The sequence below is a fragment of the Coturnix japonica genome, chromosome 4 (genome assembly GCF_054131305.1).
Source record: "Coturnix japonica strain WE chromosome 4, WE-NBRP24, whole genome shotgun sequence".
Lineage (NCBI taxonomy): Eukaryota > Metazoa > Chordata > Aves > Galliformes > Phasianidae > Coturnix > Coturnix japonica.
This window is the reverse complement of record NC_140666.1, coordinates 87,433,924-87,459,085: the sequence shown is the minus strand read 5'-3', so window position 1 is coordinate 87,459,085 and position 25,162 is coordinate 87,433,924. Positions and strand designations below refer to the sequence as shown.

Here is a 25,162-nt window from a genome sequence, read left to right as displayed (position 1 = left end):
ATTCGGAAACACAAATTATGAAGAGGTTTTGACTGTTCTGTCCATTGTTAAGTAGAAAGAGATTAATCCATCCAAGTGTAAATGTCTGTATCTGAGTTGCTCACTCCAGACTTCCTTTATCATTGATGGAGAACAATAGGCTTTTCTACTCAGATTAGTAACAAGGTGTAGTCAGATGAACAAAACCATGCAGAGGGGATTTAGTCTTGGGGGTCTTTGAAGGTTGTGTATTCATAGGTAATTGATGTCAGCTTTCTATGAACATAGCTGTAGCAGAAAGGAAGTTACCTACTTTTTGCTGGAGAGAAATATTGAAATTGTTTTGTAAGAATATTTACCTAAGTAAAGTAGCTTTTAAGTAAGTTCCAACCTCATTAGAATGCAGCTTTATCATTTCTGACATTTGACGATTTGGGGGATGAAAAAAAACAATTAAGGAAATTAATCTCAAAACTATTCATGTTTAAATTCTTGAACATTTAAGTAAAAAAGTGAATACAGCTTATCAGAAATGCTGAACATCTAGGCCTAAGTTCACTGTATTGTCTTTAGAATTCTAATTCAATTTAATATGTTTAAGTTTAATCAAAGAGGAGAGGTACTCACAGTAAATTAGCTCATTAAAGATCTCAAATACATCATGGCTCGATCTTCTCCACCAAGTACAGAAGGAAACTGAAATGCTTTGGTCCAACAACTGGATCTACATAGGATGAGCAAGGATAAGAATTCATTTATAGAAATCGACCTTGCATAGGTCTCTGAACACGTCATCTGAATTTTTTTATAAGCAGACCCACTTTTCATGCCTACATTATTAGAACAATTTATCAGTTGTAGACATCTGAAAACCTGCTTCTGAGTATTCTACTGCCGCGAACAGTTCTTGGATTCTGATAAATATTAAAAGATATTCAGTCACAATTTTTGACGTCAGGCAAGTATAGACAACTGCATGATATTTAGGTTCATCCAGAATCATGTAAGAAAAGAAGCTCCGTGCAAATGCTCTTTAATTTCACCGTTTTTTCAAGTCACTGATGAAATTATACTTCCATCTTCTCTCCATACATTCTGATTTGGAGGTAAGATTTTGAAGAAAGGGTTGAATTAATTTGTATGGGAACTATTGTCCTCAGGTTAAAAGCACGTAAACTGTTCAGGGTATGTGGATCATATCGTTGCAACTACTTCTCAATTGCTGTTCAAGCAAAATGCTGTATAAAACACTGAATCTCAAAACATAGGCAAAGTAAATTAGGATTTCCTAAGATAACATGAATATTTCCTGGACAAACTGGTGTTGTACGTAAACAACTTGCGTGGTCTATTAAACATACATCAATAAGTGATGATATTTTCCTCAGTTTTACAGTTACTCATATATATATATATATTTTCCTTTTGATAAAAGACTTGTTCATATAGCAGTGAAACTGATCATCAGCATCGTCTACACTTCTTTGGTAGATATGTTTACATGAATACAGAGGAGAAGACAAGGGCAAGATATTGTTGTCTACCACAATACACTAAGTATACAAAAGAGCCAGACTTCTGACGGGTGCATGGTGACAGGACAAGAGGCAATGGATAGAAGTTCAGATGTGGGAAATTCCAGTTAGAGATCATGAAAAACATTTTACCATGAGGGTAGTCAAATTCAAGCCCGGGGTGGGAGTTTTCAGTTTAGAGAGGCTAAATATCTTCTGTGTTTGGCAATACCAGAGTGTCCTGAACAACACAATTTAATATACATCATGGCTTAAGGAGTAAGTTAATCACAATCAAATATGACAATGAATAGCTAAAAAAATAGGAACATCATAATTCCATTTTCCTGTGTAGCCACTAATCCCCTTTTAACCCCATTGCAACCACTTTGTTTTCCAAATAATGATTTTTTTCTTGATAGAGAAATTCAAATAGAAGTGATAGTTTTCTCACAATAGCTGAACATCTAGGAAAATCCTAATGCATATTCTCAAGCGACTGATGGAAATACGGCTTCAGGCACTGGGTATTAATGCTGAAAAATAGCAGATGTCTCCCACCATAGGGATGAGTGCATCTGAATAGCGAACAGGCCGTTCTTACATTGGCTGTCAGTAATAGTATCATGTTTATGCATGCAATGTGCTAAGGAAGAATAAGATGTGAATATTATGAATATAATCTTTTTCTTATATTTATATACTTATCTTACATATATAGTGCTATATTTAAGACTAAGCACAGTTGAGAGGAAAGTGTTCTTTTGTATAACAGGTTAACCTTGGAAAATATTATTTTTGATTCACCCTCCCAATTCATAATTGCTTCATGTAAACTTTGTTGCAGTAGAAGGTGTTAATTGACTTTTGGTTTGTAGTAACAAGCTTGCTTCAAAAATGAGGAGAAGTGGGGAATTCAGGTAGTCAGCCTTAATGGCTTGACAGTGCATAAATTATCTGCTAATTGCTTACAAATCAAGTTCTAGCCAAGAGTATTCAAAGAGTTGCAGGTTCTTTTTCAATATAGAATCCTGGTTCAGTCTGGGTTAGAGAAGTCTGTAAAGATCACCAAGTCCAACCATCAACCTGACCTACTGAGTCCTGTAACTAAACCATGTCCCTCAGTGCCTCATCCACACATCTTAAATACCTCCAGAGATGTGGAGCCCTAGGCAGCCCATTCCAACACTTAATCACTCTCTCCTTGAAGAATGTCTCCCTAATGTCCAAGATAAACTTCCTCTGGTGCAACATATTAAATAGAAGTTGCTCCTCACAAGTTATACCAAGTAAACAGACTAAACTTTATTTATCAATAATTATGAATACCATTTTTTGCACTCATATGTTCCAAGGTCAGTGTGCGCCACTGTTAACATTAAGCTCCCTAAGTGACAGATGGGCTCTCTGAAATCACGTAATTAAAAAATCTCCAATAGTTATGATAAACTTGAATATACATACTAAGCAAAAAACTTTCAATATTGATTTCACAATTTCTAAAGATATAATCATTATATTTTGCGATTAATTACTATCGCTACTAAAGTTTTTCAGCTAATTAATAACTAAAATCGCATACTTTACCTTCCAGCCGTTATGTTCTTTTATGTCTTTCTCTAGACCAGGCTGGATGTGGCTCTGGGCAGCCTGGCCTGGTAGTTGGTGACCCTGCACATAGCAGGGGGGTTGAAGCTAGATGATGATTATGGTCCCTTTCAGCCTAGGGCATTCTATGATTCAGTGATATGATATGAATCTGTTAAACTTATATGTTACCACCTACTTGCTGACTTAGTTCATTTTCAGTCATTTGCTTATTAGTAGAAAGCAGCTGCCTGAATCTTTGCCATGAAACATTTTTTATTCTTGAGGTTTGTTATGTTCTCTCCAGTTCTTACGCCATTGTATCTGTGCTTTTTAAGCACAGCTTAAACTGAAGTAACACAGCAGTGTATTAAGAGCTGAATGTTAATTGGAGTGATGATGTTCATTCAGTTAAATTCTTCTTTACTGAGCCAGAATACAAACATGGAGCTGGAGGTAATACGAAAATCACTAGAAGTGTTTATGTAGCCAAATTGGACATGTGGGATGGTTACCAGAAGATTTTGGAGAACAATTATATCAGAATACTCTTGTCAGATTTTTATGTCTCTTTTCTGTTTCCAAAACTTGAAAACAATACAGTACAAATAAACATTAAGGACAAGGTCTAAGTCCTTGCATGTTGAAATTAGATTAATAATGGTGAAAATAGGGTGCCCTTCTGTGTTATAACAGAAGATTGGATAATTAAAAGGGCATAATATGTAAAAGACATCATTACAATCCTCATCTGATCTTGTAGAATTACCCATGCTTCTGCACAATCCTACCAATAAACTCCATAAAATTGTTAATGCATTTCAAGATGTAGATTATGTTCTATGTATGGATTTCAGCATCTTATTTATGTGCCTACTCATTTCAGCATGCGGTCTTCCATCATTCTGCTCCTTAAAATATGCTCCATTTAAAACAGCTACCAGAATTTTTTTACTGTTATTATTTATTTATTTTTTCCTGCAAAGAAATCATGAAATATGTGAGACTATTAGAAATCTTCAACAAATGGAATTAATGGGAATGTACAATATAGGCTTGATCCAGTCAGTTTACCCACACTGATTACAAAGTAAATACTATTCGGCAGTATCACTTTATATTCAGAATCAATCCACTGGTGTTTCAAAAAGAATCATTTAACAATGAATAATGTTTAACTGTAGATCTCAGCAGTAAATTAGAATATCCTAATTTAATAGAGTATGATCTGTTATTTGCCAACAAACATAGATTGCGTTATAAATCAAGCAATTCTATGGTTATGGAATAGCACTATACTGAATTATATTTAATTACTGCCTTTTGAACATTCATGTTTCTGCCATATAATATAATTTTCCATCTTTTAACTTAGTTTCTTTTACTAACAGAAAATGTAAATTAGTTCTGAAGAAAAATACTTACTGGGGACAGGCAATTAACTATGTATTTCAGGAAACGGCACCAACTACGTGAGAATCATCAAAATGCTTTTCTGTTCTGCACCTCTCTGTATATAACTGTTTATGTATTTAATGAATTATATTGAATATAGGCCACAAATGAGGAATTCAAAGTAATAGGTAAGTCTATAGATGAATGTTCTTCTTGGTGCAGGCTTCCTATACTGTCTATTCTTGTTTCACATTAGTCACCAATACTTTTCAGAAAGAGGTTTCACCTGCATTTATATTCTGAACTCCTGTTAATGATCCAGCATGTTGGGGATTAATTTTGTTGGTGTTCATTTAATGCCTTATAAATATTTGCTTTAATTTCATGTTAAGTAATTGTATGGTCCCAAAAGATAAAGTGGGAAAAGTTTGGAAGGAGGACGGGCCTTTTATTCCAGGTAAAAACACCTAAAAACTTTCTGTGAGGTAAAATTAAATAGCTAGAATAACATTGCATCCTTAGTAGTTGCTAAAAACTAGGGGAAACTCCTAAAACTGTAAGCTGAGTTCTGTGGTAGAAAGCATTCTGAGACAGAGATAATTGAACATCCTACATAGTAAACTTGTTTGCTATGCTGCTTAAATCCATAAATTTAAGCACCTAATGATTCAAGGATGCCTAGTTGGATTTGGCAAACACCTAGCTTATATTTTGGAACACTGACATATTGCTTTGGAAGTCCCATGTTCTGCTTTAATTCCTTTGAAATATTTGGCCAGGGGCATGTATTTGATCTCAGTATATGGAAGCTTGTTGATTGGAAGTCCCAATGGCTTGGAGTTTAACAACTTCTTGAGGCCTCCTACATCTGGAGTATCCATAAACCTGAGGCAGACTGGAGCATGGGAGAAACATGGGTGTATATGTACAAAGTTACTTTGCTTATCACAAGGTAATATTACTTGTGAACACGAATAATAAATATTACAGTTATGAAACAAAATATGTGGTTAACTGTATTAAATTTTTAATTCTTTAGGAGTTTTTGCATCTCCTTTTGTCTTTTCACATGGGATTCTTGAACAAGCTCAGCACTGGCCTCACGGTATTCCTGCGGATATCATTGTGGATGTCCTGGGATTCATAGGAATAATTAGTGAAAATAAATAAATAACAGATCACTTGGGAAAATGTCTGTTGACCTATTTTGTTGTTTCTGACATTTAAAAGTAAATTTGTAAAGGCTTAAGTGAAAAGTCCTTTCTGGTTTTGTTCTTGAGGAAAACAAGGAAACTGAATCTTGACCCATAGAAAAAGAATCAGTGTAATCAACCAGCACAAGCTTTCCCTCTGAACTACTAAAAAATGTTCACGTGAAGTACCACAATCTTCCCCTAATATGGTGCATATTGCTTCTGGTGCTTATTACTGCAAATATGTTGATTAATCCTCAAAGGGCTCCTTGTATCTTTAGCGAAATCTTACAGCATCCAGACTTCAGCAAGGGAATGATCCAGTGATCCAGACACGGAGTAACCCTGCTATATTTCATTTTGTTTTCTCTTCATAGCTGGACAGTGCCACTTCACTCATCCAGGCAGCTAAAAATCTGATGAACGCTGTGGTTCTTACAGTGAAGGCATCATATGTAGCTTCTACTAAATATCAGAAGGTCTATGGTACTGCTGCAGTGAACTCCCCAGTTGTTTCTTGGAAGATGAAGGCACCTGAGAAGAAACCTCTAGTAAAGAGAGAAAAACCAGAGGAATATCAGACAAGAGTGAGAAGAGGGTCCCAGAAGAAACATATTTCCCCTGTACAGGCCTTAAGTGAATTTAAAGCTATGGATTCATTCTAAAACACTAAGCTTTACCAGCAGGGTTTTATATTCTTTTTGTATGCATACCTGCCGACTTGTATGCGTCTGGCATGGGGTGGGGGGGAAACAGTGTCAATTTGCATGCAACCTGAGGCTCTATTGAAGTAACTATTTTCTGCAGTGCCAAAATTTAAGGGCATTCTCTTCCAATGTTCAGTGGACTTGGTCCAAGCTTACTTTTTAAACTAAACTATTGCATTAAATTGGCCAAAGAATTTGCATCACAGGAGTATTTGCTTGGGTTAAATAATGAATTCAAGACTAAACCCAGAAATTTTTATGCATGCAAGAAACATTAGGTTGGCAGGTATATTAAGTGGAAAAAAAAAAAAAAAAAAAAAAAAGAAGAAAAAAAAAAAAGGAATTGTAATGGTAGACCTTAAAGCTTGTATTGCTTCTGTTCCAGTGCAAAAAATGTACTAGCCAATATGCTTAAATGTGTGGCCCGATAATAAAATGATATAACTTTTAAGTCATTTTCATTATAGTCTGTGAATTTTTAAAATGGATACAAACTAATTCATCTTAAAATTGCTTCTTTTAAACAATATTTTGTTCTTTATATTCTAGTAGTGTTATGATTGCTCACGTTTCAGTTTTTCCCATTAATATGAACAGAGGTTTACTTTTGCCAATTGAATTCCTTATGGTGGAGTATGAAGCACAATATGGTGATTGACATTGCCTTTTATATTATAATTATGATGATGATGATTATTATTATATTAGTAATAGAAGACCTGATGGTGGAATGTTTTGAGACATGGAAATTGACAATGTGAGAACTTAGAGTCAAATATGTAGGTGTAGCTTGGATTACAGGTATCTGAAATACCATTGTAACCACTAACTCAATAAACTCATTTAACCTTGGAATCTTCAATTTGTATGGTGTGTCTTTTTTAATGCAGAGATGCACAGATGCCTTCTGCATCACAGGTGAGGTAGCTCACTTAATTTGGCCTTGTGTTTCCTTTTATTTTTTTGTAAGAAAAAGCAGCATTACACCATTTTTTTTTTTATTTTTTTTTTCTACTGCCAAGTATGGTAAATGAGTCAAAACCCAAATAGTTTAAATCTTCAACAGAGTTATAAGAGATATAGTAAAATAAAAAGACTCCCCAATAAAACCTGGAGACTGTGCATATGATCAAAATACAGTCAAATGTATAGGGAAGTTCTTAAAGAGCCTTCCCCACAATTCACTGTAGTCTGATGTGGATTTTAGGAACTTGTGATATCAATAAATGACCTAAAAATAATTGGAATGCTAATACAGGAAATTACAGAGACAAAAAAATGAATATTGTACTTGCAGGGAAAAAAAAAAAATAAATAAAAAAAAATGTCACAGTCAAGGATGGCACATTCAAGAAATATTTATATGTATACAATTCGCCATAATGACAAACCCATTGCCAGTCACTCAGGCAGAATATTGACTGTGTCTGCAAAATGCTAAGGAAAATTAGATTTTGTGAAGGTAAAAATCCATAATGATTCTGGGCAACTTAGTTCACTTTAATGAAAGCCCTTCTTGAAGATTAATTATTTGTCTTTGGATGGGGCCCATCTCTGCTCAAAATGTCACTGTGGTAACACAGTAACATTTACCACTGAGAAGTGAAGAATGATGCCAGTGAAAACAAACATAAATAAATAAATAAATAAAATACCCAGAAAATAACAGTTCAGTGGTTGACTCAATAAAGTCAATGGAATGGAAAGATCAGTGGAGAAACAGAAAGAAGACATTATTAGATGATACTACATATAAGATAAGCACCCATGTATACATCAAGCAGATTTTATCTACACTTCTGAAAGAAATGGTATAGCATGGAAACATACATGACAATATGAATTAATATCTAGAATCAATTTCATGAAAGAGACTGGGGATGGTAAAAAAAAATCTTTCTTCAGGGCAACAAACAGGCTAAAAGATGAATAAATATGTTACAGGATTTAGTGATGACAAAATGAATTATCAAACAGGAAGTTTGATATGATAACAATAATTAATTCATTAGATAAGGTAATTTAGAATTCATTGTTACAGTGTCACAGTTGTTATGATGACAACAACTCTATTCACTGCACTAACTAGGAGTTCATCCTACAGTTTCCACCTTGGAATCTTGTATGTCTTCAATATCTTTGTTGTAAAACTAATGGATGAAGATTTTGGAATCAAAGATTTTGAAATGTCCAGCCAGTCCTCCACTAGCACAAGGGAACCCATATCACTGGAATAGCGTAATGAAAAACTGTGCTGGTCCTTAGATCAGGAAGCCGTGTCTGTTTCATGTGACAATCAGCTTGGTTCACAAACTAAATGTGTATAAACCATACATATTTATGAATACATACAACCTTAAAAACGTTATTTTTGATTGTATTTCTAATGTAAGAGAAGCAATTCTATTCCTGTTTCTAGAAAGTATAATAATAAGTTTCTTAAACACATATTTCAGCTAGATGTACATCTAGCAGATACATGTACACAAAAGGACTGGTTTGAAGATCAGTGTGGATCTGGCATCCCTGAACTAGAGGCAGTTTTCATCCTAGCATGGTCTTCCATGCTGTCGTCACTGTTCATATTACTCAAATGCCAGTAATTTCTCAATGAGAGATGAAAAACCCAAATAACAATTGACTTATATGTTTATCTAAGGAGTGGCTGTATCTATTGGTATGATGCCAGGAGAAATCTAGAGAAAGGGTTTCAGCCTACTTCCCACCCTAACAAGCTACGGAAGAAGGTCTAGTAGACGATTTCATTTTTATAAGTTATTTCTCCAGGAGGGACAGACGTCATAATACAGAAAGCCTGAAAACTTTTACCTAACTATAAGAATAATTTTCCTAAGATTACTTTTCCTCATTAGTTTATTTATTAAATTAAGAATTTGAAAGCGAGAAGAAGAGTTATAACATTTAAGTACATAATTTACATTAAGGAGCAACTGAACAAATCATGGTAATATATAGGAGTGGAAGTTTTGGATGGGGCAAAGAAATGACACCTGAGCATAGTAATATAAGTCAGTACATTACTCATATATAGCATTTCTTACCCTTAATCCACAGTGATCTTTAAATTTATACATGAACTTAAGTGCTTGGCTGCATATAAATGGCAGTATTCATATGCTTAAAGTTGAACAAATGCTTTGATAATAAGGAAGTAGGGGATAAAGCTCAGCACAGGCTCACTTTGATCCCGTATTTTCTTCCTACTCTTATGTAGAAGAATGTGAAATACCAATCGATATTTCAGTTCTTTTGCATTTTAAAAAGAGGTGAACCAACGAGTGGAAACACAGTGCTGGAAACAGTCCTACAAGGCAAAATATTGGTTAGCTATTTTTATATATATCACATTATTTTATATCTCCAAGTGAAAGCTGGCCAAAACAAGTATCCTCTCTCTCTAGGAAACACACATTTAATAATTAAGATGAATATTTATAGTCTCAAAATGAGTTTGCATCTAAAATTTTATATTTGAATGAGATTATCAAGGAAAATAAAAACTATAAGTGCATTGCTATTTGTTTTGTTGGTTATTTTTTGTTTTGTTTTGTTTTTTTCAAGCCAATCACCCAATCTAAACCACTTACTTATAACTGAAAGAAGGCAATATAATGTAGCTCATTTCACTCTATTATTAATTATGCCTTCAAAAAGTCTTTGTTGTTCAACTATTTTTTTCAAGGCAGAGAAAGAATACATGTGAAAAAGGCAGGAGGCTGGAAAAGAGAAAGGGAAGATTTTCGTTAGATCCTCATGAATAGTTTGTCCAAAAGGGAAATATAGTTGAAGCTATGTCCAAGGAAGGATAGGTCTACATATGCCATCTTAGAATGAAAGAAGTTAATTTCAGCATACATTTATTTGAACATGCTGACCTTGATGCTAATTTGTAACTACAGAGATCAGTAATAGTTTCAAGGATTTGCCTGTTTTCTCACTAAATGACCACGTGCATCCTCAGGCAAGAGTTCACACTTTTCTCCTGCTTTCGATATTTTTCTCATTATGACTCAGTTAACACCAAACTACGGAGAGCTTGACAGCTTGATAAAAGCTGTGGGAGGTAGGAATGTTGTATTTTCCTGCTCTAGTTATAGTTTTAATGTAATAAATATTTAATTACTTGAGCACTAGTTCTTCTTTTTCATAATGTCTGGTGGGGTGTCAAGGGTGATCAGTTACTATTAATATAGGGATATGAGATTCTCTGGGTAAAATTTCAAAGGTCTGGTGATGTTCGGTAATTCCTGTATAATAATAGACATCAAGCAGAATGTGAAATTTTTATACCTACCCGCTTTGTCCTTTGCTAAGAATTAAATATGAGGAAGAAAGAGAAATAAAGCAATGTTTCCGAAGCCTCCTGTAATGTTCAGGTGTAACTAGTTTTCTAGAAGGGCTTTGATCCAAGGCTTGTTCTTCTGAAACATCCCATGCAGAAATTATTAAAGAGTGATTCTTTGGCCTGCATTTCCAGCAGGTCGTATTAAATTGTCTTAATGATTCCATCCCTCCACTGAACCATTATTCTGGATTCTAAAAGGAATATAATTTAAAAAAAAAAAAAAAAAAGAGAGAGAAGAAAAAAAGAAAATCTTTTAATTTGTCTTAAGCTATTGGATGATTTTTCATTAATTATGTGTATGCTTTGTGTATACTTAGTGTGAGTGCATGTATACATACAGGAGCATTCAGGACACAAATACATTTAGATGGCCGAAATTCTAGCAGGTAGCATCTGCTCCCCAAAAAGCAGTTTGCATTTATTTAGCTGGAATATGTTTAAGGTTCACAAGAACTTCTGTGTGAGCTGTATTGACTTTGTAAGATCTCTGAAGACTATGATGATTGGCTTCCACTAAGTGCATATGTATGGAATTTTTTCAAATGCAATTCCTCCTTTTTATTTCCATGGAAACTACAATCAGCACAAAGAGCACAATAACACATCTTGATAGAGTAAATTCTCAGATGCAAAGCAATATTTTTTCAACGTATTCACCACTATTAGCTATGCATTTTCACCAGTGGTGAACAAGAGCCTGCATGCTGCATTCATAAACATCTGCACCAGCAGAGGTGACTCCCACAGTCACTGTCACACTTGTGAAATGCACCACCCACCACCTCAGTGTGCTCACATCCACTATTTGGTCTCCATAAATGTTCAGTAAGCATTAGTGAATGTCAGTGAGTAACACTTTTTCTGCATGGAGGAATACAGTTCCCCACCTTTTCTCTGTATGCACTTACTTCATTATCATTTTGTCAGACTGCTTCTTTGCTGCCATTTGTCACACACCAACAGAATGTAATGGAATGTTTGTGAGAAGGTTCAGCCTCTATTGCCATACCACCAACATCCAGCTCAGATATTGCAGGCACACAGAATAATGTAGGAGGCATTACTTTTGGAGCAGCTCATGTAGAATCGTAGAACAGCCCAAGGTCAAACACGACCTCGAAAGATTATGATAAAAGGGAGCTGAGATAATCTGGAACCCTATTCAGTCACATCTTGCATTTATTTATGTGTTCATATATATATGTACGCACAGTTATATATTTGGCTATGTGGAAACCAAGCCTGGTTCAGCTAAAACACAGGCTTACAGGCTCTTCATTCTCATTAGCCTGCCAGCAACGGTACTGCCCAGCATTAGTCAGTATTACACAGTCTGGCATCAGGAACCCTCAGGAGCAAAGAGACCCTGCTATCTGCCATGTGTGATATTTATTATCAATTAGACCCTGGTCTACAACTGAGACTTTATGGAATATCTATTATTAGAGACATATTTGTGGAGTGAATTAACGTCACTAGACTTTGTCATAGAGCTATAAGGAAGACTATGGGTTTCTGTGTTTCATTTATGCCTCAAGACAGGGTTTTAAATCTGCAGTTCGAACAGCCAACAGGCTGGAAAAGCTATTTCAGAGAACCATTTATTTACTCCCCCTGGGAAGAAAAGCTCCACCCACTTTCCCAAGTGCCATTATCTCAACTGATTTACACCCTTGTGTGTACATGGGTAGTTTTTAGTCTCTTTCCCCTTTATTGACAATGGTATCAAGAGATCACATTACCTAGATCTCAGACACAATGGGAAATTTCTTTCACTGGATGCAGTTTGAACTGCAGATTTATGTTACTGTAGCTTGGTGGAAACAATTTCTGCATGAGATCACAGAGCGTGCTCCATGTGTCATATCTATTAGTATCTATTAGCTATATTGCATGTTAAATATTGGTCACCACCTCACTGGAAAAAAAAATAAATCAGCTTTTCCCAGTGTGTACATTGAGACGCTTCTGTTGCTCCCAGAACTCATCCTTATTTTTCATTTAGATACATCACTGACTTGTTAAATGATTAAGTGAAAGCATAACAACCTACATCCCAGTACCTGTTTTGAAGTATTTATGGGAGGGGTGTAAGGAGTAATATAAGCTCACAACTCATAGGCATTTTCTCAACCATCAAAAATTGAATTCGGTAACTTTGCTGGTTCACTTTTCTCTTTCTGTCTTTATTGTTTTCTTCCCAGCTTTAACTGATCCTTATTACCTCTTCTTTCTCTTTTATAGGTATTACCTGGTTTTAGTTGGAAAGCTTTTATTTCAGCATGAAGGAACTGTAGTGTGTTGTGGATGGCACAGCTTATCTGAATGACTGAAACAACGGAAAGTCTCATCACAGAGGTGGGCTTGTGTAAGCGTTTCACCTATTAACATTTTAGGGCTGGTATTTGAGAATTCAGCAATCAAAGCAAGTAGTTCTCTAACTTCATTACTTTAAAAAACATCACAAGTTTTGCATTCTAATGCTGATGGAAAGTGGTTGTGCAGAAGGAATGACATTTTGTACTTCAATAGCTTTCAAATGACTGACTTGGAGAAGGAGAAAAAAGCACTGAGCTCCAGCATCCATGAAAATATACCCTGCTACAAAGACTGAATAACCAAGTCCTGTACACTGAGACTTATTTTGGCAAAGCCACAGTCTACATTAGGCTGTGATAAAAGCGCTTAATTCATGGCCCCTTACCATAGCTTTGTGCATCACCAGTAACAATGAGTTCTAATTTCTTTCCTTCAGCTACAGAAAGATAATGCAGAAAGCTGCTTCCAGACTCAAATACAGCTGCAAAAGACAGACATTTCAAAATACAGTGTTCTAGTTTTAACAAAGTTGCAGAGAAATCACCCCCTCCAATTTTTTTAATCCCCTTCTCAAATACTTTTCAGATGTTAAAAGAAAGAAAAACGTTCTTAAGGCAGTTTCAAAGCCTGTTAATTTATGTTGCTCTTACTAACAAAAACATCTGACTGAGAAAACGGTTTGCTAATTGACCTTAGGATTGACTTACACAGAGTCATGTGCTGGGCATTAGAAGTTATCTCACCATAATGCCCTCCTCATTAAGACTTGCTGCTTTAGTTAGCTAATTAGGAAATGAAGGCATGAGTTAAACTTGTAGAGAGGAAGTTGATGTGGCAAGGTCTTGAAGTATTTTGTATGCTGTAGAGGGTAAGTAGCTTTTCTCTTTGTTTTGCTTTGCATAAGAGATATATTTATTCAGAAGCTGCAACTATTGCTACTTTTAATTGTTTCCTCTGAGACTTCTATGATAAAAGCCTGTTTCATCCAATGAAAGCTGATTCTTATCTGAGACTATGTGGTAAAGGTATCCCTAATGGAAAGGAAGTTTTTGACATGAAATAGTACTTTATGTAGGCTTCTTTAAAGAAGCTTAAGTGTGGTAGTAACAGCTTCAAAGGCTCACACTCAGGTTGCCTTTTGGGATATTACAGAGGTTGCTCACGATAGGTAACCTGTATTCACAATGCTCTTATAGTAATCATTGAATTTACCTGCATGAACTAATTTAAAAGTAGTTTTTATTCATTGTTGACGAACTATTTTAGATGGCATAGAAGTTTTATTTTTCCTTTCAGGATTGGTGTTTCTTATCCAGGCAGTCTTTTCTATGTTATTAATTCAATCACTGAGTACCTTGCTGTTTAATTTATTGCTTTCAGATTCTTCCCAAAAGTGGTGGGATTTTAGGTTTGCAGTCAAGCTACTGAAAGATCTGTTCTTGTTAAAATAAATACTTTATTAGTGCTGACTTTATGGTTCTGAGACTCATCAGCATGATGCCTCAGGTACTGAGTGGTGAGGTATTGAAATGAACTGCCTGAGGAAGTGATGGAGTCCCTGGGGGTATTCACAAACTGCGTAGATGTGGTACTGAGGGTCACAGTCTATTGAGTATGAGTTGATAGTTGGACTTGATCTTAGCAGTCTCTTATAATGTTATTGATTTGATGATTCTGCTATTAACTTCACTCTTCTCCCCAGTGTTCAAGAGGAGAAGTCATTAAGTTACCTTAATTACACAGAATCACAGAATTGTAGGGGTTGGAAGGGACCTCTAGAGATCATCGAGTCCAACCCCCCCGCCAAAGCAGGCTCCCTACACCACGACACACAGGTAGGCATCCAGGCGTGTCTTAAATATCTCCAGAGAAGGAGACTCCACCACCTCCCTGGGCAGCCTGTTCCAGTGCTCCGTCACCCTCACTGTAAAGAAGTTCTTCCTCACATTCGTGTGGAACTTCCTATGCTGTACTTTCATCCCATTACCCCTAGTCCTATCCCCACGCACTACTGAAAAGAGACCAGACTCACCACTATGGCTCCCACACCTCAGGTATTTATAAACCTGGATCAAATCCCCTCTCAACCTTCTTTTCTCAAGGCTAAACAGACCCAGTTCCCTAAGTCTCTCCTCATAGGGGAGATGCTCCAGGCCCTTCACCATTTTAGTGGCCCTCCACTGGACTCTTTCCAAGAGATCCCTGTCTTTTTTGTACTGGGGAGCCCAGAACTGGACACAATATTCCAGATGAGGCCTCACCAGGGCAGAGTAGAGGGGGAGGATCACCTCCTTCGACCTGCTGGACACGCTCTTTTTAATACACCCCAGTATGCCATTGGCTTTTTTGGCTACAAGGGCACACTGCTGACTCATGGTTAATCTGTCGTCCACCAGGATGCCCAGATCCCTCTCAGCAGAGCTCCTCTCCTAATTGTGTAGCATCTTACCTTACCTCCCCATTTGTGTATCAGAATGCCTTTTCAGGAGTTTAGGATGCAGGAAATACTGCTGCTAAACACCTCTATTCTTATTCTTTATCACTTCTGCAAGAGAAAGATTGGACTAAGTGCCTCTATAGCATAGATATTTAAATGGCAAAGGAAATTCCTTTGTCTCCTGCTCTCTAGATGGCTTCAGTCTACTTTCTTGTTATTATCTATGTGTTTATCTGAGTCAGTGCCTATCATGTGCCATAGGACATGACTTGGAGTTAAAGACTGATCATGTCAAAGTTGTGTGTGTAAAACCAGCAGAATAGCTGCATCATAGCTGTCCTCTGTACAAGTGGAATCCTGATGTGAAAAAGCTCAGATCATTCAGGGTTTCAGTGCAAAAATGCTAAATCTTTTTTCCTATAGTAATCTTTACAAAAGAAATGGAAATATCTGTAAAACACCTACTACCTGTGCAGGTGTCCTCCTTTGAACTCCCCACTCACTTCTCTTTTCTTGTTTTTTTTCTTTTGGTCCCATTGTGGATTGGTGATATCCCCTTTCTCCATGAGGATCTGCTGCTCCCTACCACTTCTCCCAACATTTCTCTGTCTGCTCAGAGCTGCTTTGAGATTCTTTGCCCCATCTGCTGTGGCATGGTGAAGAATGTCTCTTGTCTGAGATGTCTGAATTACGATTGCCTGAAACAGGGTTATCCCAGGCTGTTTGTCAGAAGAAAAGTGTTCCTTATGCATTAAACTCTTCATGCAGACTACAGTGATAGGAGGGACAGAAGCTTTCCTGGTATTACCTTGTTAAAACACATTCTTAGCAGTGAACCTTTGACATAAGTCTCTCTAAGTCACATCTTTCAGTTTGCTGCTCAGTACTTGAGAGCATCTTGGTTGGGATTCCTCAGGGAAACACCTAAGGGACTCCCAACTGGAAACTAGCAGCAAAAATACTGCCATGGTCAGAGGAGAATATTTCTTGCAGTAGTTCCACATGCTCTTGGAACACCCTTCGTTTCCCAGCTACTGGACCATAGATTTTCTCTTTTGTTGGATTTTTTGTTGTCCCCTTCCCCCAGGCAGAGCTGGAAACTAGTAGTGGAGTGAAACAAAGCCAGACCACGTCTAAAAGGTAAGGGAGGGTGAGGAGTATTTGGACGTGATTGGATAAACTTCAGTATCTAAGCAGAGGAGACCTGAGTTGCTTTTTGTGATCAAGGTAGTGTTGAAGCTATTCTTTCTGGCTAGTCGTTGTATTCCAAACAAAGCCATGACTGCAATGTTAGGGTTGGCAAAGGAGATCCTGGGAACAGCCTGTGTGCAATAGCATGAGTTCTAGCAAAGATTTGCTTAACCTGTTTGCTTTGTTTACTTCTCGCTTGTCTGTTTGTCTCATGAATCTGTGTGTTCTTACTGTACACTTGCATGAGGTTCAAGCTCTGGAGCTTTCTGTGTGAGGTAGCTTTAGAAATTAGTTTACATTTGACAAATGCACACTTCTTAATCAATGTATATGTATAACAAAGTAAAATAATAACAAAATGAATAGGAACTTCAGAAATATGCTATGTAAAATCTACCCACAATTAATTCTACATAAAAATCTATACATTGGCAGATTTGCTGCCAGTAAAGAATGGTTAATACTAAAGCAATGGGTCCTATCACTACTGCTGTACCTCCTTATGAAGAACTTTATCAGGAAATCATATAAATTTTATTTAAATATGTCACAAATATCCTTTACTCCAATTATATTTGTCTGAGTTTCTGTTAAGAAATCATGTACAATTTAATAATATAAAGTGGATTCTTATTGTGTGCAGTAATGTTATTGATTTTTTTTTCTCCCTCATGTATGCAAATAAAATAGAAAAAAATCAGAATATGCTCCCTTTAGCACAAATTGCTTGTTAGTATTTTGTCATAGTAACCCTTTATTTGTATGTTAGCTCAGTTTATAATATGCTCATGCTGAATAAAGAACTGGCTCTCAAATCTCTTTGCTTTACCAGTTGTGGTTTCACTCAGATTTGTTTTTCTACTAGCAAGTATATATTTTCCAAGAATACTTATTGTTTTTAAGGAGGGGGAAAGAAAAAATGAAAATAAAGCAACTTTCACTATTTTAATCAATAGTAGTTTAATAGTATTTCAATCAAAGGCAGCTCACTAACTTTGAAAATTGTGTTAGTTTTAGCTCATTTTGTGGAAAGCCACTTGGGAAGTGATTTAGCCCTGCTGTTGAGCCCCTCTCCTTTACCAGAACACAAGGCTGATCATTGATACTTGACAAGACTAATGCAGGCTCAGACCCAGATTTGTTTGTATGGTTGTGTACAGCTGTGTACAATTTGGAAATATGTACGACTGTACAAATATGTGAGATTGGCTCAAGGCAAGTGAGAGTAGAATGTGATCCTAAATTTTAATAAACCTTTCTAAGGAAAAAAGAACTTCTTTCGATGAAGAAAAATTCAAGACTGTTTCCAACTTGTTCTGTTTTGAAGTGGATCAGAGGCTTCACCATAGAGTGGAGCTGCATCTGCTTTAAGCCAGAATATTCGCACTGATATCAGAAATGAATTTCTTCAAGCTGTTACAATGAGCCACTGTCCATTGTGTCTCTTCAACATACAGATGGAGGTCTGCAGTATTTCATTGGTGTTATTAACGCAATTAGCTTCTAGGGAGTTTTGCATGACATAGCTCAGCTTTCATAGAGATAGATGCAGTGACTTTGAAGAAACAAGAATGATTAACAGGAAAAAGAAAAAAAAAAAGCTGTTTTCAGTGCAGCTTTGTACAGTGAGCACAACCTCACAGAGACAATTCTTCACTTAAATTTCCATTTCAGTTCAGACATAAATATTCCACCTTTGAGTTAGGTATTATTCTGATTTGTTTAAACCAAATGGTATGTGTTCCCATGGAAGAGTTGCCTTCTCAGGTATTCAAAACTGACACCACAAATTTTTCCAATCAATGAGATGTGTAATTATATGGAAAGAAATCTGTTTTCAGGAGAAAATGTGAATTGTTTCCTTCCTTTAGGTCTTTATTTCTTATATCTTGTGTCAACCACTATTTTCCTCAGAACTGCTGTCAGGCTGATGTGCCTGTAATTACCTTGTTTATCTAAATACCAACAAAATCTGTGTTTGAAGAATGTGGATGCAGGGTGTACAGGATTATTTTTAGTCCAAGGCTGGAAATTGTGGACACTAATCAAAGCTAATGTGGATATATTAATCTTGCAGTCAAAGATGAGGCTGCAAGGTACAGCTGAGCTGCAGTTCATTATATCCTAATGTCTAATCACAAAACAAACAGGAATAGTTAGAGGCCCCTGTGGTACTAGAAAACCTTGAAGTAGTTGCCAAAGATTGGTGGCATCAGGATAGTAGGCTGTCTGACCTGTAGTGACTGTAGGTGGTAGGGCTCACACTCCTGACAGATATTAGACAGGCAAGGGGTAAAATTAGCAAGCTTAAATTTAGGAAAGTCAGGGAATTAGTCAACAAAACCACGTGTCCTTGAGGAATCTGTCCTCAAGGACAAGGGAGCAAAGCAGAGAAGGTAGATCTTAAAGGAAGCTTTCCTTAGGACTCAAAGACTCTCTGTGCCCAGGTGCAAGAGGTCAGAAAAGGATGGCAGGAGATGGGCATGGTAGAACTGGGACCTGCTGGTCAAACTGGAGAGCAAGAAGAAAATGCACAGGCAGTGGAAACAGGGACAACTTCCGTGGGAGGAAGTGTTGTTCAAAGAATGTAAATTAGACAGTAGAAGACAACTAAAGGTTGTCAGATGAACAATATTTCTTACAGAAGTAGAGGATGATTAGCCATTAAGGTAGAAACATTGCTAATATTGCAAAATTAGGTACTTCTTGTTAGGTTGTTTTTTTCTTGCTAGACTGTATTCTTCCTGCACTTCCCAAATTCTCTTCCCTGATGGGTCTACACTATGATCAGGCTGTAATTAGATAAGTACAGACAACTTTTTTGGACGGTAAGAGTCACTTTTCATACTCCTTATGTGTATGATAGGCTTCTGGGGTTACATCCTGACTGTGTAGGAGAGGAGTATACAGTCTCTGACAGACTTCACCATCACATTCTTTTGGAAACAGTGGTGACAAAGTATTCAGGAAGAAAGGAATACTTATGTTTTTGACAGTAGTGTTGGCTAGAACAGAGTAAATGAAGGAAGGACCAATAAACTAAATGAGAGTATCAAGTGGTTTCTGATTAAGTGATCATTGTCCTTCCTGTAGAATAAGAACTGTAGAATGAAAACAATCAGCTTTCTATCTGTCATTTTTAATCAGATTTATACAAAACTGGGTGTTTTCTGGTATGAATCTTTATCCTGAAATGTTTATTTAGAGTGTTCATTGCCCTGTGTCTGAGATGGGGGGGAGTGAAGGGAGGTGGAGGGAGTGGAATTGTTGGAAAAGACAAATTAAATATATATATATAGATAGATATATTCTCCATATTAAAATCATTAGGAAATATTCAAAATTGCTGTCTTTCAGCAAAGCATTTTATTGAAGAAAATAAGTTGCAAATTCTGAGACGTTATAATTCCAAGTCTATCTATATCTTACTCTGTGGACTTTGTGAATTCTCAAAGCAGGGCATCAGTGTAAATACATGACTTAGGTATTAGAGTGAATGTGTAAAGCTGACCACTTTGCTTTCTGTCCTTAAGAAACAGAAGGTTCATCATTATGATATGATGTGTCAAGTGACAAGATTCAGTCAGTTAGTAACAGAGACCTAAGATTTACTTGTTTGTTCAGTGGTTAAAATGAAAGGTAGAAGTAGTGGAATTACAAGAACTTACACTGGGGCATGTTAGGATAGACACTTTATATTCCTGCCATTTCGCATATTCATTGTTCTTGTGAAAATAATCCTGCAGCCACACTTGTAAATACTTTCAGTAGAGTCATTTGAGATCTGTGCTGATGGAGTTTTTAGGGAAAGCAGCAAAGAGAATAAAGAACAAATAAGATAATTGATTCTCTTATAATATTCTCAGCAGTGGAGATCTCATTTATTTATAAAAATAAAAAAATGTAGCAGAGAAAAGGGATGAGCAGGAAAAGAAGCATAACTCCTGTCCCTGTTTTACATGCAGAAAATTGAGGTCAGCTATATTATAGGCAACAGAAAGTGAGGTATTGTAAAACATCACTTCCACAGTATTTTATATCCTGCAGGTAGAATAAATAAATGTTTACTGCTGTATTAAATACCCAAAGAACTGTTGTAATATGCAGTAGATCAGTCATTCTCCCTGTGATAGATAAGTCCTCCTTCAGAGAGTTATCAGTCTGCAGAAAAAGAAAAGTGAATAGCACAGTTATATCTAATAGAGCAGTTTGGAGCTGTTCTATTGAATGTTTTTTGAAGTTACTTGTCAGCAATCCTAACAAAAAGTCTAATAGACTTTTTAAAGTGAGAGTTTAAATTTGTCTTCTGTTTTTAAAATAAACACTGCATATGGGAACAGTCACTTTTAAACTTGTTAATGTGGAAAAGACTGTCTTTTTTCTTTTTTTTTTTTTTTAATCATGGATATTGACAAAAATGGTTGCTCTGTCTATCAACATTTATATCAGGTATTATCTTCCTATCGACTATACAGAGTGCAAGTGTAATCTTTTTTTAGATTGACTCTTAGCTTGAGTGAACAACTTGCGTACACCAAAGCCCTGATGGCACATCCAACTAACTTTACCTTAAGAAACAAGGGGCATTATTTGAAGAAGTAAAATTATTGCTCGGTACAAGCAAAGGTGGACGAATCCACTTGCTAGCAAAGAAACACACAAGGTTTCATCACTAGTTGGTAAAGCTACTCTGAAATAAGCATTGTTGAGTGATTTAATAAAATCAGCATGTCATGAAAAAATAACTCCCAGGAAACATCTATCAGACACAGCATACTATCTGAAGAAGTACAACTTAGCATTCCCTTTCCTTGGAACTGCTTGTTTGTCCTCAAGATGGTCTCTTTCCGTCCTATTCCCCCATCTGTTCTACCCCCGCTTCCTATCCTGTCTACTTGTACACTTTTATTATTATTATTACTACTGGCCTTCATCTCAAAGAATCAACATTAGTTCTGGGTCTAAAACTGCTGAATGTCTTGGCAATTTAAAAAGAGATTCCAACTCCCATTAGCTTCAATTTGCTAGTTTCAATTTATCTGTCAAATCTTCTAGGTTCTGGCATTATTGTCTACTAGTACTGGTGCTGTTCAGGTTACAACTGAGTGCTACAGAGGAATCCCTTCTCATTAGTGCTGCTCTAAATTTCCTGTGTGTGGTGATATCATAGATGTAGAATATTCAGAAACTCAATGAGAATGGCTGGGAAACAGCAGTGTTCTCCAGTTAGAGCTATCCCCATGCAGATTCACTTCTGATATATATATATATATATATATATATTACTATTGTTTAATTATTATAAAGACCTGAGCATGTTTGGTACAACGTGAAAGAGAACTTATGAAGACTTCACTAAGGTTTCAACCCACTGGGTCACAAGAGCTCTCAGTAATGTGCCCCTTGACACGAGTAGTCATAAATGCTCTGACTCCCCTTATACTTTGATCATTTTCCAGTTTTTCTTCACCGAAAGACTCCTGGCTTTACCTCTGCATATTGCAGGTCATCTGACCGTAACAACTGCCTGAAGATATTTAATTTCAAGGAATGGTGCTTACAAAGATGTGTAAATCACCTAAGAAAGAATGAAAAATTGGTAATAGCTTTGCTGGCTTAAAAATCAAATGGATCTTGGGGATGAGATTTTGATAGAATAATTTGACACATTTAGATACTTTTAAATGTTTTCAGTTTTTGGTGTTTTTTTGTTTTTTTTGTTTTGTTTTGTTTTGTAATGGTGACTGACAATTTGTAAGCATACAAAAATTAATTCTCTTTTTTATCACAGCCTCAATGGTCTGTTATTAGAATCTCTAATTTGAAAATACCTCTCCTGGACAACACAGCCTATTAAAATGTCAGTAACTCACCAATTTCTAGCTATTATAGGGAAGAATACCTTTTGCTGTGAACAGACACAGCATGTAATAAAGCAGACAGAAGATTAAACATGTTTGTTTTTATTTTATTGGCCTTTTTGATGTGTGTGAGATTACTGTAATATAAAGTGAGTTAATCATAGTCTTTAGCTGGGAGAGTGCTAAAACAGTGATGGAAAAGGAGTGACTCTCCTAATAATTTCAGACAATTAAAAATAATAAGAGTAGGGATCTTGTTTACCTAAGAAATAGGTCACTAGAGAAAAGACAATAAGAGGAAAAAAAAATCAATGACTGCAACATAAGTGGAAAAGTAGAATTCATGGAGGACTAAATTTTCAGACCTTCTCTAATAACATCTTTTTCTGTGATGGTGTCGTAATTGTTTGTGTGATTTTTTTGTGTGACAACTAAATTCCAGTTATATTGAAATAAATGTTACGAACTGTGATTGCAGCTTTAAGTTTCCATTAAATAATCACTCTGTGAATTCTGCAATTTGTAACTCATACATTTGACTGAAGAGAGGGCTGCTTTTGTTTTCCGTTCACCTTCTACTCAGTCACAAACACTTATAGTTCTCAGTAGTAATGAAACAGGATTCAGCCTTAAGGAAAATTGTTCTGCTATGCTTTTTATTGGTGACACAAAACACAGAAAATATGAATTGTTGAAGAATATCACAGATGAGAACCACAGAATATTGGAAGGGTCCCACAAGGATCATTGAATCCAGCTCCTGGCTCTGCACAGCACCACTCAAAATTCAAACCCTATGTCTGAGAATGACATCCAAATACTCCCTGAACTCCAGCGGCTCAGGGCCATGCCCACTGCTCTGGGCACCCTGTTCCATGCCCATCACCATCTGGTGCAGAAGCTACTCCTAACCCCCACGTGCCCACCCAGACGCAGCTCCATCCTGTTCTTGAGCCCTGTTCTGTCACCAGAGAGAAGAGATCAGTACTTATTCCCAAAAATAAGTCATGATGTTCTGGGTATCATACAATACAGATTTGTCTGACTTGTGTTTAACAGTAAGCCTTCATGATCCTCGAGGAAGTCTACATGATAAAAAGGATTAGATGCTTAGGGTTTAACTGACTAAACTGTATTGTATGATTTTCATACAGGGTAAGATTTTTCTAATCACAGATATACCTCTGTGGTGCAGCTATACAATTTATTCCAGCTAGTCACTAAAGACCCTTTTTAGTTTAAAAGAAAACAAGCATGAAACTGTAAGGCTTTTTTATTTGCATGTTGAAGTAGACATAAATATCTTTAGGGTTATATGTCTAACCAAATACGAATTTTTGATGTTTATATAAATATCTAAAAAACCTTATTTTCCTGTCCATCCCAATACTCAATTGCATAGGAAGAGTCAGCTGAAATATATAATAGGCAGGTGGATGTCACTGGAAGATATGTTATTTGTTAGGGTTGTTGTTATTGTGGTCATGTGGAAGAAAAGAAGGCTGTGTATTAACAAATTATCCTCTATCAGAATACAGATACGGTAATATTCTAAATTAGAGATGACAGGAGATACAGAGTTCTGCTTTATCTATATAATAAGTTGGATGCTGAAAGGCCTTATAGTGGCCTTCCAGTACCTGAAGGGGACCTACAGGAAAGCTGGGGAGGGACTTTAACAGGGAAGCCTTTCTAAAACAAAACAAAAATTTTCAAAAAAATATTAAGAATAAAATAGACTCCTCAGATCCACCTTCTTGAAATATAGCAGAGGTTGAACTATAGAGTTGTATGGAGCATCTTGGTAAGATTTCTCTAAATTCGTTAAGATTAAATATATGTCCACATTTTTAAGCTTCACTTGTAATAGATTTCATCATAAAAAATGGGGTATGTTGATATGCTGCTTACCTTTAGTCTCTTTTGAAGAATTTTGCAAAGTCATTTTTATTTATGCTTTATCTGGGCTACAAGAAAGACAGGCCCAGAGAAGAGCAATGAAACTGGCGAAGGGTCTGGAGCACAAGTCTTATGAGGAGCAGCTGAGGAAACTGGGATTGTTTAGTCTGGAGAAGAGGAAGCTCAGGAGAGACCTCATTACACTCTGCAGCTACCTGAAGGGAGGTTGTGATGAGGAGGGGCTTGGCCTCTTTTCCCAAGCAACAAACAGGACCCGAGGAAATGACTGCAAGTCGTACCAGAGGGGATTTATATTGGACATGTGGAGGAACTTTTTCTCTCAGAGAGTGGTCAGGTGCTGGAATGGCTGCCCAGGGAGGTGGTGGAGTCGCTGTCCCTGGCAGTGTTCAAGAGGCATCTGGATGAGGAAGTATAAGATATGGTTTAGTAGCTTGTGGTAGTAATGGTGATGGGAGGGCAGCTGGACTATATGATCTTTCAGATCCTTTCCAACCTGTGAGTGAGCTATTTTTATTTCTCCAGAATTTGCATATTCACTTTTTTTTTTTTTTTTTTTTTTTTAAAGCAACATTGTTGAGGTTACTGGAAGGGTGAGTCCCTGAGGTATCTTAATCATCAGTGTCTTTTTCAGATCATGTATTATCAGAGCATCTAACATGCCAGTTTTCTAGAACATGTACTAAATCATGATAA

The 25,162-nt window shown here is 36.4% G+C and overlaps 1 protein-coding gene across 6 annotated transcripts in view; it reads left to right on the top strand.

Annotated features, from left to right (window-relative positions):
• Window positions 1–7,237, top strand: part of CTNNA2 (catenin alpha 2) — a 425,826-nt gene extending 418,589 nt beyond the window's left edge. For all 6 annotated transcript variants that reach the window (XM_015862648.3, XM_015862647.3, XM_085545876.1 and 3 more), the window contains one exon: window positions 6,046–7,237. In XM_015862648.3, the coding sequence (XP_015718134.2) occupies window positions 6,046–6,333 (288 nt within the window). In that variant the 3' untranslated portion in view covers window positions 6,334–7,237. The remainder of the gene's footprint in view (window positions 1–6,045) is intronic.
• Window positions 7,238–25,162: the final 17,925 nt, after the last annotated feature.